The 21,945-nt window shown below is 38.2% G+C and overlaps 1 protein-coding gene across 1 annotated transcript in view; it reads right to left on the bottom strand.

Moving 5' to 3' along the window:
• Positions 1-20,600, bottom strand: part of LOC132392425 (potassium voltage-gated channel subfamily H member 7-like) — a 529,705-nt gene extending 509,105 nt beyond the window's left edge. The window contains exons 1-2 of the mRNA XM_059966250.1: positions 20,525-20,600; positions 8,882-9,112 (exon numbers count right to left, since the gene is read on the bottom strand). Coding sequence (XP_059822233.1) covers positions 8,882-9,112; positions 20,525-20,600 — 307 coding nt within the window. The remainder of the gene's footprint in view (positions 1-8,881; positions 9,113-20,524) is intronic.
• Positions 20,601-21,945: the final 1,345 nt, after the last annotated feature.

Raw genomic sequence — 21,945 nt, 5'->3', positions numbered from 1 at the left:
AGGAAACAGAGTATTTCCCTTACCTTGACAGGAACTTTATTACACGCTCTATTTTGCAGATTGGTTGGGAATCCCTGATCCAAACCTTCTCATGCCATTGACCTTTACCATTAACCAAGCGATTCATGGACCCCAGGTTGGAAACTCTTTGTCTGGGTGAACGCTTGTGAAGTGAAGGATGCCAGCATTGTGGTGATTATCTAGATATTAATTACAACATCCTGAAAAATCATAAAAACATTTGGTATTTTTTACTACCCCTTATCTAAACTGGATTTACATGGCTTAGCGAATCAGATTTAATATCACTGTCACAGGTCATGAAATTTGTTAACTTTGCAGCAGCAGTACAATGCAATACATAATAGAGAAAAAAACTGAATTGCAGTAGGCATTGTTAAATAATTAAATCAGTAGTTCAAAAAGCAGAAATTTAAGAAAAAAAAGTCGTGAGGTAGTGTTCATAGGTTCAATGTCCATTCAGAAATCGGATGGCAGACGGGAAGAACCTGAATTGTTGAGTGTGTGATAAACAGTGATTATTAATCTGCTTTAAGATGACTGAGCAGGGGTCTAACTTTGTTCATCATCCAATAGGTAATTCCCCAGTATTTGTGTCAGTGAACCTTATGCAGCACCGGGCTCCTCTCAACATGGACTTTGTCAGCAGAGCAAAACACCAGCAGATTACATGTTACAGATCTGTCACCAGACCATTTGAAATCCTATATGCAAAAGTCCCGGACTTACTGCAGTTCAAATAGCCAAGTACTGAAAGTACTGCTTAGAACCACTAGCTTTAGCTAGACAGATCCAGCCAATTAAATTATCCCATAACAGGATTTGCAATGTTAAAAGGAAGTTTCTATGTTTCTTAGTGTCTATTGTACTTACTAACAATATTCTTGTCCTACTGTGCAAAATTTCTATGGATGCAGCCAAGCATTGCACAACAATTGTATATAAATAGATTTTATTTTCTTATAATGACACCCCTTGATGATTAAGCTAAAGAATGAATGGTACTGTAGAATTATGGAAACTGCTTTGAGTTGAAGGTAGCAATTGATTTTAATAAAATCATTGTATGTTGCTATGCTTTCCATGGGCATTCTCTTTTGACTTCGAACAGTTAGAACAAGCTGCAAGTGCTACGATAGTAGCACAGTCTCAGCTTTAGTAAGTAATTTACGTCTCATTAACAATGGTGTATGTATAAAGCAGTTTGCGTTGCTTGTGTGTCAAATCTGGTGTGAGCACCAAGCATGCCATAAGTGGAACAGGATGCATTAATTTAGAACCCGATCAAGGAAAGTGAAATCAGTATCCCTTTAATATCACTTTAATATTAATAAGACACAGTCAATATATAGTTATGTTGTGCATTAATTATATTATCAAGATACTTAAAAATATATATTCTTCTCCAACTCTGAAGTTAAACATCAGTATAGGTATAAGGGACACATTTTCAATAAATTGATAGGCAAGTAATTTTTCTGCAGCATTAGTAATAGTGTTTTAGTAGATTAACACTGACAGAAGTGAAGAGAGAACCTTCAGATGCTGTGGCCATTTGAATGCTCCCATTCTACAGCCAATGCTTAAATATTGCCAGCTATATTTCTTTCAACCACATAAGAGAAAAGTCACACAATAAGATATTTCTTCACAATCATACTACCATTGAAAGAGAAGGAATCACTAAAAATGTCTTACAGTTAAAACCATAAAAGCAACAATTGTTGTGACTCCAGTTTTGTATTGAAGATAAACACATCACCAAGAATGACATTATTATTTTGATCCATAAAAATCTACACCTTCTTCTTCCTATTATGAAATTAATATGTTAACTAACTGAAGTGGATTACTACCGTGTAAAAGAGGTATGCATCTCTTACATACAAGTTTCAGCTTTTTCCTTGCTCAGGCTGAGGCAAACTCATTAAATGTTACAGAAAACAAGTCATAAATTATGCATTTGCATTCACAAATCTATTTCTGACCAATATAACACTTCACTGCAGACTTCAACACCATAGAGAGAACTACTTTGATCGAAAAGTAACTACATTCCACAGAATTGTTTCTATTTTAATATTTCTGCAATTGAATTGCTTCAGAATAATCCAAACTATCCGGTACCTTCATTAAATATAAAAAAAGTTGCATTTTCCAAAATATGGTGGGTGAACAAGTATTCTGCATCTACAAAGAATTCATTTCTATATTTGTTTCCTCTTCATTGAAGCAAAAAGGAAACAGAAAATCACAGCTGTTTGCTTCTCTATTAACAATTCCAAATCCCCAAATTCTCAGTTAGAAACATATAGACTACATTTACTATTTTCATCTGTGACTGGTAGAATTTTAGATATTAGTATAATCAAGGTCCATACAGGAAAACGGTGTGAAAATAAAAGATGGGGAAAGTAGCCTACTCCTGTTTCTATGGTTATGTTGATCAGAAATTGCAATTGTTTCCAATGGATTTTGGGGGTTGCATTCTGTAGCTGTGTGGATTATCAATGATTCAAATCATTTTCCAATATCGCAATAGAGAAAATCTCTCAGAAGAGGCCACCTTCTGAAGACAATGCCTCAGAAACGTGGTATCCATCAGTAAGGGTATGTAATATTGGGTCGGTCAAGCCTCTTCTTCCAAGAGCATCTCGACTATGATGGCTGCTCGTTTGACTGAATAAAGACATCTATATCCACCAACTTCAGTGTTTCTCCAGTGACTTTGTTCACAGTCACAACAAACACTACCTCACTACTTATTTTATATCTTGTATATATATTTCTTATTGTAATTTATGGTATTTTATGCATTGCATTGTATTGCTGCTGCAAAACAAATCTCACAGCATGTCAGTGATATTAAATCTGATTCCTTTTTATGATGAATATAGTTCATTTTGTATCATCAATGTATTCATTTCATTTGATTGATGCTCCCATCATATGATCTCATATCCACTGAATTGTGCTGGTATTTGACATTTGCAGTCTTGCGCATGATGGTAGAACTTTTTTCAAATCCTCAAACTTTCATGACTGTGAACGAAGACGCCAGAGAGACACAACGGGTAGATATGATAGTCTTTATTTGGGACAAGCCTTTGGAGTCACTCAGTAGAGCGAGACTCCCTGGCCCGACATTACAGCAAATTTTATTTGTTAAAAGCACAAAGATATCAGGACAATTTCTATAGTTACAATGCCCTCTTTTGAGTTGCATGTAATTTTTCAAATTCCTGGATCTTCACAGCAAAATTAATGTTAATTACAGTGGTCTCTGAGCTATATTCGTGTATTGGGTTGTTGATTTCATTCACTCAGACACAGACATCTCAAGTCAATTAGATGTTTCCTGGTCTGCAATTTACTCTAAATATGCAGCTCCAGGAAGACCATCATTCTGATCTGCATCTTAAATTCAATCTACAATCCATATTCAGACCTGAAAACCGGATGCTGTTGAAATTAACATTTGCTATATTGCATCTCCAAAATATGCCTTAACAGTACCAGCAGGATAAAAGCTTGAATAGGCTATTACTATGCTGACTGAAGTGAAAGAATTCAGTATTTATTTCAATTGTTTGCTTGGCAATAAACTGAATAACTCAAAGTAAAGGCAATTAGAAATGTAGGGCTGTGGGGCCTTATAAACTACAGTTGTGTAAATATATATATTTTTTTATATCTCTTATTACCAAATGTTCTATCTACATTAGAATTTCACTGACAATGGAGTTCTATAAATAAACTTCCAAAGCAGTATGAAAACAAATTCATCTGATTCATCTGCCCCGCTATATACAAGATGAATCAATCTGAATATATTTAAATGTAGTAGCCATTAATTTAATGGGTGGAAAAATACAGGTTAAAATGAAAACACATGATAATTTAAAAGAAATGCAACTATAAGGGCTTACTTGAAGCAAAGTGTCAATCTATCTGTGCCATACATAATCATCCTAAAAATACGATGCACTTGACTAATAGACTGTTGTGTAAATGTATTTGTGAATGACAAGGCTATGGCAAAACCAATATTCTAGCAGCTCATTTTAAGCTGCTATTAGCTTTTACTTGCTATTTTGCTGTGAATAAACTGTCTTTAAACTGAACATTAGTGTAAGAGTAAGTACCTAAATATATCTCCGTATGAGTCCCCAAATGGTAGGTTGCAAAAAAAAAATCAGACTCGTATTTCAATCTCTGTTTCAATAAAGGAAGGTGGTTGCAGTGACACCACCTCACACCCCAGTTCTAGAAGCTGTTAAAGTAAATGAAATTTTCTTCGCCTGCTCTACATTTAATGGGTTTAAGCAATATTAATCAGCTTCTATTTCATTCAGATTTGAGATTTGCCTGCTTATATTTATACTATGACAGTAACCCGAGAGCCTGACTCAGCAAAGATAGCGATTACTTTTTAGGTAACTTGAACATTACATCACTGTTAGGGCGTGCAGTCTTCTGAGAGTGATGTCTAGGCATATTCCTGAGTTAGGGTGAAATGAAATTTATTTCCCATATGATCTCTGATGCATCGCCTGACAATGTTTTTCCCGGAGATGAAAATTATTCTAGCTCTCAGCACTTACATTTCTCATCACAATGAAATCACCTTCTGCAAACATAATTCAAAAGAAATTTGATGGATGATTTTGCGTTTCTGAAGCTCTTGGAATTTACGTATACTTCAAGCTGCTCAATACATACACACTAGATTCTCAGTGTGCATATTTACTTTCTTAGCATTTGTGTTCTTTGACATAGATAATGAATTAAAATTAGATCTTACATTAAATTGCAGGAGTAACCAATTTCAAAGTTTTCTACTCACAATAAACCTCAAAACTTTAATACTCAGGGGTGGCTACGTGTATTGTACAAACAGATATTTCTACATTGAGAAAAATCACAATTCAATCATCTTAATTACAGAAAAATAAAAAGCACAAAATGCTGGCAGAACTCAGCAGGCCAGACAGCATCTATGGGAGGAGGTAGTGATGATGTTTCCTGATGAAGGGTTTCAGCCCGAAACATCGTTATTACCTCCTCCCATAGATGCTCTCTGGCCTGCTGAGTTCTGCCAGCATTTTGTGTTTTTTATTTCCAGCATCTGCAGATTCACTCATGTTGCATCTTAATTACAGAAAACTTTTTAACTGCTTAGCAGGTAAATAAGCTGAGGAAATGAATTATATAAAATAATTCACTTTTAGGCTTGACCAATGCTGGGTTAGTTTGCCTCAACTGGAATGATAATGGTGCACAATGATCATGTCTTCCAGGCAGGGAAACAAAATTAATCAACGTATCTTCCTTTAATAATCATCCTGCTGGAAGGAAACTGCATAAAGGCAAGATCTGATTCATTTGACTTGCAATCCCGCATGGTTGAAAGTCTTGCTGCTTCCTTTCTATGGGTATGTACACTAAATATGACAGCAGCACTAAGGGAATTGTTCTAAGCACTTTTTGGAAATGTTAGACAAAGTTAGTAGAGAATTAAAAGCTAGGAAGCAGCTGGCTTGTTTCCGAAACTCAGAATTTGAGGACACGTTAAAATTCCCTAATAGCAGAATTGAAACTGAAAAAACCTATATGGCTTCAATCTATACTGTAGAATTTTCATTGGAAGTATATTATGAATAATTTCACATCATAACCAACCACAGTTAAAACAATAAACTTCAACGATGCATTTCAAAAAGAGCAGTCATTCATAAAAAGGTAACTAAACCTTTTAACTCAGATACCCAATCCTAGCGGTAGATTTAATTAGACATATTTTGTGAAAGCTGCTGACAAATACGATTTCCACTGAGTTATCAACTAGAGCAGAGGTTCTCAACCTTCAGTCCATGGAGCTCTGTAGGGGTCCATGGAATAAAAAAAAGTTGGGAATCACTGAGCAAGAGGGGTGCAAGAGCAAGACAAGGAGTGGATGCTCATCTATTAATATTGATAGATGCAACTGGAGAAATCAGAAGCTCTTTTTAAATACCTCGCATAGAAGCATTAGGAACACCATCATTCAGTCCCTTGGGTTTGCTCAGCCATCTGACATGATTGACGCAATGCATTAGCTTTCTTTTCCTGTATTTTGATACTCTTACCTACTGTACAAAAAAAATCTAGTCTTGCAAGCACTAGTTTAGAAAAAGTTTCTCATTGTTGCTCTGCTGCAGGGACAGTAGATATGAAGGACATTTTTCCAATTTTACCTCTGATTTTCAGATTACATCATTTATTCTTGATTTAACCACCAGGCAAAATATAATCTTTCTTACCCTAGCGAATTCTATCACATTTTAAACATCTCAATCAGATTACCCCATGATCTCCAGTCCTCAGAGGGGTAGAAGACAAACTTTATACTGTAAAGCCGGAATGTAGAACATAGAACAGAGAACACAGTACAGACACTTGGTCCCTAATGTTATACCAATTTATGTATACCTACTCCACGATTAATTTAATCCTTTGCTCCTACACAGTCCATAACCTTCCATTTTCTTACATCTGTGTGCTTATCTCAAAGTTTCAAGTAAAATTTATAATCAGAGTACATGCAAGCCACCACACCCGACACTGAGAATCTTATTCTGCAGGACAGGCATACTTAGCAAATCTGTAGAACAGTAGCTGTAAACAGGATCAACGGATAACAAACTGTGCAAAAACAGACATAAATAAATAGCAGTAAATAACGAGCATGAAACAATAAGATAAAGAGTCCTTAAAGTGAGACCATCCGTTGCGAGAACGACAGAAGTAAGATGAGTGTGGTTTATCCCCTTTTGTTCAAGAGCCTGATGGTTGAGGGGTACTAACTGTTCTTGAACCTGGTGGTTCAAGTACTGAAGCACTTTCACCTTCTATCCGATAGCAGCAGTAAGTAAAGAGCATGGCATGGATGATGGATGCTGCTTTTCTGTCTAAGAGTGTTTGAAATGTTCCCATCATATCAGCCTCAACCACTACCCCCAGCAGTATGTTCCTAGCTACATCACTCTGTAAAAAACACCTACCTCTGACTCTCCTCTAAACTTTCCTCCGCTCACCTTAAATGGATGTCCTTTGGCTTTGACCATGATCACACTGCGGATAAAGGAGCTTGCTGTCCATTCTACCTATGCCTCTCATAATATTCTACACCTCTATCAATCGCCCCTCATCCTCTGTCTTTCCTGAATGCCTTTCCTGAATATTAGTGTACAATATCAAAACAATACGGAAATCAAAATCCAGACATAGTATGGTTAATTTCCTCATTTAGCAGGCTTGTGGTTAAAGCATACCTTCCGTTTCATTTTTGACCATTGTTTGTACCTGCTCATTGGTTTGATGTGTTATGCTTACTTAGAAACACACATTTTACAGCTCCTAAACATTTTCCATGAAAATATTTCAGTTCTTTGTCAAAATCAAAGTTGACAACCAAAGCCTTCCTCATATTCTACTTTATTAGCCAGAGTTTTGCCCGCTCATCTTACTAATTGCTTGTGTTACTTAATGCCCTTCCAAACTGAGTGCTACCAGTAAAACTCCAAGCCATTAACAAACATAGTGGAAAGCTGAGGTCAAGGGTTTCAACTTATCCCGTCAGAGTGTCTTCCCATTATCTCCATCTCTATTCCTGGAATCCAAAATGAGGATCCCAACTTCAGATCTAAATATAAGCACCTTGCTAATTCAATTGTATCGATGAGATGTTTGTCTCCAAACATTACACAAGATATTTACTCTAGAAACTCTGCCAGTTCTTTTCATAACTGTAATATAGACAACAACAATAGGTACATTAGATACTATGCTTTTGGAAAAAACGATCTTGTCTGTTTTATTCTGATTTAACTAAGCCCCATGTGGCTTGATTGAATTAGGACATTACTAAGGAGGGTCCTTGTGGTGTTGAACCATATTAATTCGACAAGCTAAATAAGCGATGTTGGAATTGCAACTAACATCTCAATCATTCACAGCAGGAAAACTGTCTCAAAGTGCCAACTCCCGAATTCACAGTGGATAACTTCAATGCTTCATTCTGACTTTTAACTAATTAAGGAAGATACTTACTACTTATTACGTTAATTAACTATTGTGCCTATGATTGAAATTTGTGAAAAAAATAATTATGCACAATGTCTTCAAAAACATCTTCACCATCACAAAATTGTAATAAAAGTCTATCGTAGTAGCAAATAGAAATGTATTGTTATAAGGTTACAGGATAGTATTAGAATGTGATACAGACTAACCCATGTTTAAAATTAATTTCTCTACAGTATACTTGTCTACTTTCTTACCACAGCACAGGAGGGGGCCATTTGGCCCATTAGGACCAAGCCAGCTCTCAACATAGTAATCCTATTCCTCATATTCTTCCCTTTTGTTCCCTATAACCCAACAATGATTCTCTCTCCTCTAAGGCCATCAACTGCAATTTGCCCCACAGAGTGGTAATTTCCCAGAACCAATTAATCTACCAGCTCATCTTGGTGATGTGAATGGCCTTGGGGACTAACCTGGACTAGGAGAAGCCTGCACAACCATAAGCAGAATATACAAAGTTTACATGAGAAGCAATGAATCTGGAACTTAACTTAGCTCCTTGAGGCTGTTATACTGACTGCCACATCACTGCACCAGAAGTTTATTTTGTGTGTTTCTATCTAGACAGTATTGAACTTCAGACAGTTAAAATATTACTTCTATTCAGATAGGTTCAATATTTTAAACTAATGTTTTGGTATGTGCATCCATTTCATTAAAATTCCTGTCACAAACACAAGCAGAGATTAATTCCACGCATAGTAGATTTTAAAAAAAAACTTCTTTATCCTACCATCTTTGCGATAGTATATGACATTGACCTTCCTTTCTTCTGAGCCTAGCAGAGCCTGAGCAATCTGGGCAATAGCATTCCGCTTGCTTTCTGGGCCATGCAGAAAATCACATGTACATGGCTTCTGCATGATATCCGGCCTTGAGAAGCCCGTCATTTCACAAAATCCATCATTGCAGTAAATAATTGCACAGTTCTGTACCCTTGCGTTCGCAATGATGAATTTTCTATCTGTGAAGAAAGAAGAAAAGAAAACAAATTAAGCGTGATATAATATGCTAGTGTGCTGTTACTCCTCTTGGTTAATGATTAGCAAACCGTCATCAGTTACAAGTAACATTAACGATAGGCCGCACCTCAAGGATTTTACAAGAGGCTTGCAAATTTCATTAAATCCTTAAAATAGCAGTAGATAAAATATAATTTATACTTAACAGATATTCACTATTAATGAAGATAAATGAAATCAAATTTCATTACAGTAGATTCCAGTTAATTGGGGCACATCAGGACCAATACATTTTGGCCCAATTAAGTGGCTGTTTCAAATAGTCAAAGTTTCATGGAGATAGTTAAAAACATTTTAAAAAAGACACTGGGTAACTGATTATATATTTAAATGAAATGTAGAACAAATCAGAATACCAACAGTACTCTAAAACTGTAGTTCCCAATTGATGGAGGATTTCATCCAGTGTATGAAGCCCTGGTCTTTTGATTGACTGTAAATGAACAAAATCACTGCAATACCTAGTGCAGATAATGAACTGCCTTCATAAAATGCTTTCAATAATTGCATACTCCAAACCGTAGCTTTCATAGTTACATTCAAGATTATATTCAATCTCTTCAAATTCTTTGTAATTCTTAATACTGAAGTAGGGAAATAGTTTCATTTTCATTCAAGGCCATTTCTGGCATCTCCAAGCCTGAATATCTGAAACTGCTGCGGGCAAATCAGCAGAAGCCTTACTGCTTATTTCTCGCCAACTATCAGTGGCAAAAATCACTGCCTTTTGAAGACAAAGACATGCAACTGACACTATTTAGAAACTGTTCTCTCTAAGTACTATGTAGTGTTAAACTGACGCCACTTAGAAACTTTGACAATTGTTTCCTGTCCTGCTACAGTGCCTAGTGTCCCAAATAAATTAAGGGAATCACAGCAATTTTCAAATAGTGGTTGTTTTTTAAGGGTTGTCACAAATAAGTGGCTGTCTTAATTAACTAAAGGCCCAATTAATCAGAATCCATTGTATCTGTTATACTTATTTTAATATTCACAATAGTAGATGTTAAAGTGAGTACATCAACTGTAAAGTTGATTTGAAAACATTCACTGTGTTATGTCACTGCTCAGTAACACATGGGATAATAACCTGAGGAATGGGAGATAATTCTTCTGTGCGGTCATTGATGGTAATTTGAAGGGTAGTGTGCATCTAGTGCATTCCATTCCAAGCTCGGACTAAAATATACCTCTGAGCTATTATAAATGCAGCATTTGTAACTGAACAGATTATAAAGTTGGAACAAATACACAACCAATTTAAAAGCTGAAAGCAGTCACAATTATCTAGTTAGAATAATTTACAAATACACGTTCACTTAAAATGCAATTCATTTCAAATTCTACTGCAGATTTCTTATGTGGAAGTATGCTGCAGATTTATAAGAACAAGCTTTCTCTGTGCAGTTTTCACATTATATTGATAATGTCCTGACGTGCAATTGTGTAATTGGAAGCATGAAGGAGAAATTAGTTCTTTATGCTTAAATAATGTTATTTGTTCTTGGTGGCAGCTGAATTAGCTATGATTATCATGAAGTGGATTTTTTGAAAACAAAAAAAAAGTTTGTAACAAATCCATCCCTACTAACCTACCATTCCGACACACATTACAACAATAGGAGGAATAAGATACAGGTACATGAGCAAGTTGTGCGGAATGCCATCTGTTGTGGGAGTAATGATGGCCCTCACCAAGTTTTACAACTTGATGTGATTATAAGTTCTTTGTTATCACAGTTGGTCTCATTTGAACTTTCACCTTAAACATGAATATCAGGCTGCATCAATGAACACTGGTAATTTTTTTTGGAACTAGATATTTATTGGAATAAGCATCAACAATACTGGAGTGCTTTGATTGGCTGGTTTTGAATCACATTAAATCCCATCTTCCCCCTATACTGGACCCCTTCCAAATCACTTGTCACTCCAGTCAGTTGATGGATGGAGCCATAGCCTCTGCATTCCACTCCATCCTGTCCCACCTGGAAAATAGTTCCTCATATGGCATAATGCTGTTTATTTATTTCAGCTCAGCATTTAATACGTTCATAGATCTAAAGCTGATGGGTAAACTATCCTTTTTCAGTCTCAACAACTCTCTCTGTGAATGGATCTTGGACTTCTTAACAAAAGGCTGCCATCAGTCCATGTTGGCAGAAACATCTCTAGCTCCAGCACACTGAGCACTGGTGATCTCCAGGGCTGCGTGCTCACCCTGCTGATGTTCACAATGCTGATGCATGACTGCATTGCTAGATCCAGTTCAAACAGAATTGTCAAATTCAGGGATGTCACAACAGTGGTTGGCCTCATCCAACAAGGAGATGGTGTATGGAGACGAGGTAAAGCTGGTAGAATGGTGCAAACAACAACTTGAGTCTTAACGTGGATACGACCAGAGGTGATTGTGAACTTAAGGAGGCTGCAGGCTAACCCTTCCTCATTGTACTTATACAGCTGCTTCGTGGAGAGAGCTAGATGCTCCAGGTATCATAGAGTGGTCTTAATGGATGATCTCACCTGATCCCTCAACACCACCTCTTTGGTCAAAAATGCACAACAGTGTCTCCACTTCTTGAAGAGACTAAGGTGAGTGAGGCTACCACCTCCCCCCATTCTGACCAGTTTCTACAGGTGTGACATCGAAAGTGTCCTGACCAGCTGCGTCACTATCTTTTACAGGAGTTGGAAGGCATCTGGCTCAAATCACTGCAAAGGTTTGAGAGGCTTGTCGAGAAGATCATCGGGGCTCCTCTTCCACCCATCACTTATCAGGAGCACAGCGTATGCAGGGCCCTTAGCATTGTTAGTGATGCCTCCCATCTGTCAAACAATCGCTTTGACACCATCATCAGGAAGGAGGTACAGCAGCATTAGGGTATGAACTGTTAGGATGGAAAACAGGTTTTTTACTCACCCCCCCCCCCTCCCCGGCAAATAAACTACTGTACTCACTGCCACTGCCCAGGTCGTGACACGCATGAAGCGCTAGCAGTGTTATACTGTTTATTTATTAAGCTTGTGTCAATAACACAAGTTATTATGTGTTAATTTATTTGTGGTAATATAACTTTGTGCTGTGTCCAATGGTCTGGAGGAACATTGTCTTGTTTGGCAGAATAGATGTGTAGAGTTAAATGACAATAAACTTAAAGTTGAACATAACTGATCTGATGAAAATTCAATTTGAAAGATGAGGATTATCCATACTTTCTTCCTTGAAGGAAACTAGCAGCTGCTTTGGTTTTGGTACATTGACTGGTGGAATAATTTATTGTGGGCATATCCTCTGATGACTGGGTCAAGCTCCACTAGAAAAATCTGCCAAGTTAATCAAAGCTAGAACTTCAGCATCTTACTCCCTACGAGGCCCTCCTTAGGTCACAGATGTTGTATGCTAGCTGTGTGGCTTGTACACAAGCCAGGGCTCTATGAGATGGAGAGTGTGCTGTTGACCACACAGCAGGCTCCCTCACTTCACACAGCTGATAAATCCAAAAGACAGGCAGAGACTGATAGAGTTTGGCACCAGTGGCACCTCAGTAGTTGCCAGTCAGCATTGAACCTCAACGTAGGACTCCCTTAGGGACTCCAGCTCCAGATTTTTCCTGGGAGTTTACTCCCAAAGCCTTCCTTCATGAGTGGGTGTAGGATTAAGATCAGAATTTTCCCTCTCCTAGATGAACTGTCAACCACGGCTGACAAGCCCCAACTGACCAAAGCAATTGGTTTTAAGGTGCTAGTGACCCACCCTTGCCACATCTCCTGTCAGTAGAAAAGGTTCTGCAGTGCTTAGTAGCTAAGCCACATGTGAAGACCAGGACCTAGACTTGATTGTCAGAGGCAATTTGATGTGTATACTATTGAGAGTATTTAATAGGCAGTGGAAGCTTATACCCACTACCACCACCTCCCCCCTCCCCCCTCCCCACCAACTGCGTCCTTCCAGCTATGAAAAACTTACGAAACCCAACATCTTACTGCACAGTTGGAAATGTTAGATTTGAGATGAGACTTCAAACTCAGGGAGCTAAGGGTGCCCACTCAGGTGAACCTCACAGGCACCAAGGTATTATTTAAAGAGGAATCAGAAAGATTTCTCTCTGTTTTGGCAAAACAGTCACCTAAGTTACACCACAAAAAATTGATTCATTCTGATTGCCGCTAGTGGGACCATCCAATTACAAAATGGATCTTGAATTTGTGTACAATAGCTTTGAATGCTATGAATGTTTAAAGAAAGGCCTTGAACGTTCAAAACTGCCTATGCGTCTCATTATTTGATTCAGTGGAAGACATGCCCATAAAACAGGAATGAATAACATTATAAATGTACTGCACGGTGTCTCTGTTAGTAGCACTGTGAAGAAAATAACTTTAATGCATAGGAGCTAATTTGTGGTTGTAAGAATATACCCATGCTCCAGTTGACCCAGGGCGAAACTTCATCTCTAGCTTTGATTCGCAAGATTACTCACTGAGCTCATGAATTCCAAACGTTTGGACTACTTAAATATGACGATGCACCTACACCATGACATTTGTATTTTTCATACTATCTAATGTCATCCCACACAATGTTTGATGTTTGTAGTAACAGTTGCAGCCAGGATAAGCCGAGTAACTTTAGGAATTTAGCACATGGAAAAATATTCATCGAGTATCCATTATGAGTACAATCTACAAATCTGTTCATTTACTTGCTGTGTGTCACATTTTACCTTAAATGTGCTGAAGCAGAACAGATTAATTATGTTATGAATCTTAACATCTGATTTGCTGCGTATGTGACAATAGACTTTGTATTGAACTCTGATTAAGGGCCACACCAACTGCCACAAATAGGACTTCCTAGTGGCCAAACATTTTAATTCCCATTCCCATTCTTGTTCCACAAGATGATCCATGGCCTCATCTTGGCATAAGGAGAGGCCACCCTGAGGGTGGAGCAGCAACACCTTAAATTCCATCTGGGTACCCTCAACCCTGAGGACATGACTATTGATTTCTCCTTTCAGAGAACAAATTTCAGCCCCCTCCCTCCTCTATTTCCCACTCTGACCTTTTACTTCTTCTCACCTGCCTATTACTTCCCCATAGGTCACCTCCTCCTCTTTCTTCAATTGTCTACTCTCCTCTCCTATCAAATCCCTTCTTCTTTATCCCTTAACCTTTCCCACCCACCTGGCTTCACCTATCACCTTCTGGCTCACCTCCGTACCTTCCCCCCTACCTTTTCATTCTGGCATCTACCCCCTTTCGTCTCAGTCCTGAAGAAGGATCTCGGTCGACTGTTTACTCTTCTCCTTAGATGCTACCAAACCAGTTGAGTTCCTCCAGCATTTTGTGTGTGCTATTGACTTTAATTGGTAACTTTGTTTCCTATTCTGTGAGCACTGCATTTACTGAGCACTTCCTGTCTTTATTTGAGATTTTCAATGGTCATGGCATTTTAAAATAAAATTTTGAAGAAAATTGTCAGGGAAATGGACGAGGTGCATTGTTAATTGAGAAGAATTTATTTTTTGAATATTTTCAGCTAAGTTTCTCACATGTTATCTTCACAAAAACTTGTAATTTTTAAATCTCTGATCACTTTCGGAGCAAGCATAGAATAGGTCCATCATATCCATGCTGACCTTACTGCCTATTTGCACCAATTCTACTTGCCCACACTAAGCCCATATCTTTCTATGCCTTGCCTGTTAAAGTGTCCATCTAAATGTCCTTTAAACAGACTGATTGTACCAGACACTATTACCTCATATAGTAGTGAGTTCAAGATACCAACCATTCTCTCTGTAAAGAAAGTTAGCCTCAAACCCCTTTGAAACTCCTACCTCTCATCTTAAATGAGACTTATTTATTTTTGATTCCCTCACCACGGAAATAAGATTTTGGTTATCTAACTTATCTATGCCACTTATAATTGTACACACCTCCAATTTCCACCCCTATAGAGTTGAGTCTCAAGGCTGCATAATGTATACACACATTGATAATAAATGTACTTTGAACTTTGATAAGTGAAGACCTGTAGTCCAGGCAATGTCCTGGTGAAACTCCTCTGCACTCTGCCCAATGCAACAACAGCATTTCTATAGTGTGGCCACCAATATACTCCCAAGTGAAGTCTAAACACTGCTTCATAAAGTTGAAATATAACACCCTATATTCCTACAAGGACAAACATGCATTATGCCTTCTTCACCATCCTATTTGTTTGTATTGACTTTGCATGGAACTATGGACTTGAGTCAAATGTCTCTGTTCATCAACAGTGCTCAGAGCTTAACCATATACTGAATATGAACCTAACTATATACTGGTATGGCCTACATCTATTTGACTTCCCAAAATACATAACCTCACACTTGTTAGGATTAAACTCCATCTGCTAATGCTCTACTCAAATTTCCATCTGACCTATATTCTGTTGTAGCCTTTGTAATCTTCCTCACTATTCACAAAACCCCAATAACGTTTGTGTTATCTGCACACTAATAGACCATACCTCCGAGATTCATATTCTAGTTGTTATGGTACATCATGAACAACAAGGATCCCAGCACCAACTCCTGTGGTATGCCACTTAAGACTTCCCATCCTTTAACCACTAACCTCTGCCTCTATCACCAAGCCATTTGTGGATACAATCAGCTAACTATCCTTGGATCCCATGTGTTGAAACAGGCTCCATTACCTTTTCAAAAAACTCGAATTAGTGAGACAGGGTTTGCCCAGGTGGTATTGGACATATAAGTCTATCGTGATGGCAGCATTGAGAATGGAACATGATCTGGATGGTGGGGGCCCTTGATGATGAATGCTGTTTTCTTGCAGGAGTACTCCTTGTAGATGTGATCAATAGTTGGAAGGATTTTTCCAGTGGTGGTCTGGGCTGTATCCACCACTTCTCAAAGTAGTTGCCCATCGAACCTTACACCACCTGCCCAGTTTCATTTACCAAGATAAAATCAAGTATTGTCCTGCCTCTTGCAGTTCATATAGTCTTATAAGTATTTCTAGAATGAACTTAACAGAATTTCACCCCATCTCAGCCCCTTCTACTAAGGTAATGCTAATTAATATAGAGGAAGTTAAAAGCCCTCACTGAAACAACCCTATTGCACTTAAGTTTTATTAATTTGTTATCCATTTCTCTAATTCCTGCTGAATATTGGCAGTCTGATTATATAACCCCAACAAAATGATTGCCTCTCTCTTATTCCCAAGTCCTACTCATATGGCTTATTGGATGATCTCTCCAGGATGTTCTCTAAAAAATGTGTGATGTTGTTCCTGATCAATGGTGTGAATTACTCTCCCCTTTTGTATTCTCCAAAGTCACACCCGAAAATTCTCTATCCTGGAATGTAAGCTACCAGTCCTGCCCTTCTCTCAATCAAATTTCTGTGATATAATGACATCATAATTCCAAATGCTGATGGATGCTTTAAACTCATCTGACGTGTGTGGGATTCTTATTAGCATTGATACCGTTAAGCATTCCTCTAGCCTGCCTGTCTCCTATGCCCAGTGAATTGTCTGAATTACTTTCTACATTTTTTTCTTCACTTTTGTACAGTGACAATGTCTCTCAACGACCTGCTAAATTACTGTAAAACCTTTGAGCAGCATAATCAAAATTCCATGCAAGGATATTGATCCCCTTCCAGTTCTGGTGCAACCTGTCCTCATTCCACACGTTACACCTACCCCACAAGCAACCCCAAAGATCCATGTGTTAAAGCCACTCTTCATGTGTATTTATATTTAAAGTTATAGAGGTATGGAAGGCCCTTGCGTGTAGCTAACAACCTGAGTATATTGATTACTCAAACTGAAATATGTGCAATATCTAATTTCAGATGACTGGAAAATTGCAAATGTTACTCCACTCTTCAAGAAGGGAGAGAGACAGAATATTATTAGGACATAATAAACCAGTTAATCTGACCTCAGTAATTGGGAAGATGTTGGAGTCGATTGTTAAGGATGTGGCTTTGGGGACCTTGGAGGCACAGGATAAAATAGGTTGAAGTCTGCATGGCTCCTTAAGGGAAAACCTTGCCTAACAAACCTGTTGAAATACTTTGAAGAAATAACAAGCAAAATAGAAAAAGGAGAATCAGTTATGTACTTGGATTTTCAGAAGACTTGACAAGGTGCCACACATGAGATTGCTTAACAAAATTAGAGCCCATGGTATTACAGGAAAGATACTAGCACAGATAGAGCATTGGATGATTGGCAGGATACTATGAGTGGGAATAAAGGAATCCTTTTCTGATTGGCTGCTGGTGACTAGTGGTGTTCCACAGGGGTCTGTGTTCAGGCCATTTCTTTCTACGGTATTGTCAATGGATGATGGAATTGATGGATTTGTGGTAAGGTTTGTGGATGATACAATGATAGGTGGAAGGGCAGGTAGTGTTGAGAAAGAAGGTCACAGAAGTACTTGGACAGATTAGGAGAACAGGCAAAAAATGGCAGATAGAATACAGTTTCAAGAAGTGCATGGTCATACACTTTGGTAGAAGAAATAAAAGAGTAGAATATTTTCTAAATGCTGAGAAAGTTTGAGGTGCACTTTGGAATCCTCATGCACGATTTTCTAAAAGTTGATTTTCAGTTTGAATTTGTGGTGAGGAAGGCAAGAGCAACATTAGCATTTATTTCAAGAGGACTAGAATATAAAAGAAAGGATGTAATGTTGATGTTTAATAAGACACTGGTGACTCCTCACTAGGAGTCCTATGAGCAGTTTTGGGTCCCTGATACAAGAAATCGTGTGCTGACATTGGAGAGGGTTCAATGGAGGTTCACAAAATTTATTCCAGGATTGAAAACCTCAGCATTTGGGGAGCATTTTATGAGCTTGGGCCTGTACTCAAAGGATTTCAGAAGAATGGGGAGGGGGCGGGAAATCTCATTAAAATCTATTGAAGGTTGAAAGGCCTCAATAGAGTGGATGTGGTGAGGGTGTTTCTTACAGTAGGGGAGTACAAGACCAGAGGACAATTACTCAAAATAAAAGGATTTTCATTTAGAATAGAGGTGAGGAATAGAATATTTTTAGCCAGAGAGTGGTGAATCTGTGGAATGCATTGACATGGGCAGCTGTGGAGGCCAAGTCATCGAGTATATTTAAGGCAGATGTTGATAGATTCTTGATTAGCCAGGGCATGAAGGGATACAGGGAGAAAGCACAAGATTGGGGCTGAAAAGTAAATGGATCAGCTATAATGAAACGCTAGAGCAAACTTGATGGGCCAAATAACCTAATTCTACTCATATATCTTATTATCTTAATACCAGTTTGTGGAAAGGGATCACCTTCTCTGCATTATTATCATTGCTGTGGTGTATTCCACTGGATAGTTTGGTATGTCAGTCGCTGGATCAGCAGGAAAAACATGATTGTGCTATTTCAATCATGCAGATATGATGGTTAACTGATTTATTAGCAACTGAGGATGTAGTGAAGAGTTTCAGGCACCATAGAAAACAGGAATTGAAGGTAAGATAGCAATATACTCCATAAAATGAGTCTCCAACAGGCTTTCACAAACTGGGGTCCACTGACCCCTTGCTCAGTGGTATTGGTCCATGGCACAAGAAAAGGTTGGGAACCCCTGGTCTACAACATTGACAGCGACCAAGCATTAACAACTTTTTCAAGGGCCCCATAGCATTGTAAACTCCTTTGTGAGTAACATTGTCAAATGGCAAAACTTCCTGCTTAGCTGAATACAATAAGCACTGAACTGTCAGATCCCAGGAGATCCAACTGCTGTGCACCTGTTGGTGACTGGGAAGCCAGCCAACCATGTCATGTGAGAAGGGACAAAGAGCTCATGTGCTTTTTCACAGCCCAAGTTAAACTTCATAATGCACTGAAAAAGCAAAATGACTGAGCATTTGTTCAAAACAACATACAGATGAAACTGGCTCCGTAATGGGGCTTCAATGTAATTTAGGTGTACGGGCCCCTTTAGAACAGTCTCTTTCAAAATGCTAGGATGGATTCTCCTACAGCTGAAGCTGTTGACAGCAATCGGCAATGGACTTGTTCAGAAAGAGCCATGGTTGCCAAATATGAGAAACAGAAGGGGAAAATCAGCTTTGGGTCAGGAATGAAGTTTTAAAACAAATGTTATGAGATTTAATTTAGTATCTAACAATGCTGTAATTTAGTAGAACTGTTTGGTGCTGAAATAAGGAAAATTCTCCTATGCTTAGTAATAACACCTCTTTAATGATCTTGAATATTTAACACCTTCAACATCAATTTTAGAAGACTTTTAGATGAACAATATAACACAGTAATGAATAGGGCAGATGTCTGCCTACAGGCGAATGTGCTATTCCTCGTTTTGTCCGGACAGATAGGTTAAAATGAAAACTGAGTAAACTTCCTTGTAATGTTTATGAAGTTGACATCGTGAGATTTAGATGTTGAAGCTTTCATAAGTATTGGCAAATAAATCATAATAATGCCAGAAAATATTGGTGGTACTCAACAAATCAGGCAACAGTTGTGGTTAGATACAGGATAAATGTTTCAGCCTGATGCCCTGGAAGGAGAAATGTGTTCCCTGTTTGTTCACAGAAAATATAATGAACCTGAGTTCATGTTCAAAGAACTTGCATTTAGTATAGATCAATGATTCTGGAAGTCAGCCTATCTCATATAGGCAAAGACATTATATGGGCAATTTTATGCTCCTCATTCATATTCTGAATCATGGACCAACATTGCCAAACCCTTAACTATCATAAAGAGAAATGCATATTACATCTGTTTCTCTGGGCTAGTTGTAACCTTGCTACCAAATCTTGGATGCAGATCCACTGTATCACTTAATTTACTTGAGGTGAAAAAATGGTACAACTTTGTTTATAACTACAGTATCATTAGAGAAAAAAAATCCTCCTGTTTTATATAGAAGCACATGGCATATACTCTTCACTTGTCAGGGAGTACCTTCTGCCAATGCTCAGTTAGTATTTATACTCTTTCAAATTAGAGTTTATTCCTCGAAACTGGTTGGTTTTGTCGTCTGGTGGGACTGATGTTAAATTATATAAACGATACAGAGACATAGCGCCTTACGTTGGATTTCCAAAACAATAGTGATATGGCCGATTATTATTTGAATTTTGTAAAGAAAGCCAAACACAAAAATAAAGCTATATTGACAATACTACCCCGTCTTTACAATAATCTTTGTATTTTCTCAAACACCGAAAGATAAATTGCCGAAGGACGCAAAACCTACCGCCACATATTCAGATTAACTGGACCTTGAAATTTGGCAGGAAGTGTGTTTATTTTTACTTACTTTGACCTTCGAATTTCCTTATAATAGTCCCCAAAAAGGTATTCTGCGGTGCAACATGCCCTCTTCGCACAGGCATGGTTGTTATGTTGCGGATGTTTTGCCCCGATTTAAACAGTCGGTCCGAATCCGCTCGGTCTGTGCTCCTCTTTCAGCCACTCTGCCTCCCTTTGTCAGAAAAGCATCATCAACAACACAGCCTTTTTCCGCTCGCCAAAACCAGACCGTCCGCCAACATCTAGAACTCGGGGTCCCCCAGCAGAGCCAGGCGCCGGCGCAGAGGACAATTAATATATCCCGATCCACGTTCACGGAACAAAAGCATTGCAAATTTTCGGAAGGAGCTACTCCTTTCAAAACGCTGAGGTGCTGCTGAACGGAAGATATCAGCAGTTCTGAGCCTGGGTGACGCTCCCCTTAGCTCCACACGTAGCTCTGATTACCAAAGCGTATCTATGTACAACTGATCGCTACCCATTCCACTTAACGTTGGAAATCATATTCAGCGATCAGTACATGGGATTAAAAGCAAAGAAGAGAAAAGGGGTACCCACATCTTTGGTTCGCAAAGTCATGGCAGTAAATACTTGTGAAAACAATCACCGCTGTTAATTTGCTGATGGCTGTCCATGGTGCTGAACACAACTCCAATTTAATTTGAAATGGCGCAGGTGTTTCAGAAAAGTAAAGTAGATCTATCTGTACATAAGCAGTCAAAACATACAAACAACTAAATAGAAATGTGCTATTAATATGTAAACGAAATAGGGTTATCTTAGGAGCAGGAGAATAGGAATGGCGTCAAGTGTAAGCTTGAGAACACGTTCGATCCCCAAATAAGGAGATGAATTTGGCAATTAAGAACAAGTTAAAAATCGTAAACCGGGAACTGCTAAGCAAATTGATATTGGTGAATGTTATTTATGCGTGTGCTATTCAAGTAATCTGATGGAATTTGGAGCTTAATATGTACGTTATTCAATGTGAACCAAGAAATCAAATGTAAGAGCTATCTCAATTTTACCTTCAGGTAAAACAGTGCAGCTGAGTGTTGTTAGAAATAAAACGCAACCAAGGTGCTGGCAATAAATATTCAATTAAAGGAATAATCATGACGTTGTCGCGCCCAGGCATAAGGATTACCGATAGTTTAGAACACTTAAAAATGAACTTCACTTTAAAATTCCCCAAGTCGCCAATGATAGGCAACTCAGATTTAGTCACTGGATTGTTTTAATGATGCGATAGATTCGAAGGCATAAATTGATACATTTCTCATCTTGCTGAATGGGAATGTAGACGTGGCAAGACGTTCGGGTGTACTTTGAGAGTGTAATTTTCTATTTGCTTCAGTCTCCCTCCTTTTAGGGACAACCCCAAATGACTCAAAGACACGTTCCATTTCAGTAGTGGAAGTTGAAGTA

This window comes from Hypanus sabinus, chromosome 4 (assembly GCF_030144855.1).
Source record: "Hypanus sabinus isolate sHypSab1 chromosome 4, sHypSab1.hap1, whole genome shotgun sequence".
Taxonomy (NCBI): domain Eukaryota; kingdom Metazoa; phylum Chordata; class Chondrichthyes; order Myliobatiformes; family Dasyatidae; genus Hypanus; species Hypanus sabinus.
The sequence above is the reverse complement of the archived record's forward strand: the minus strand, read 5'-3'. Positions and strand labels throughout refer to the sequence as shown.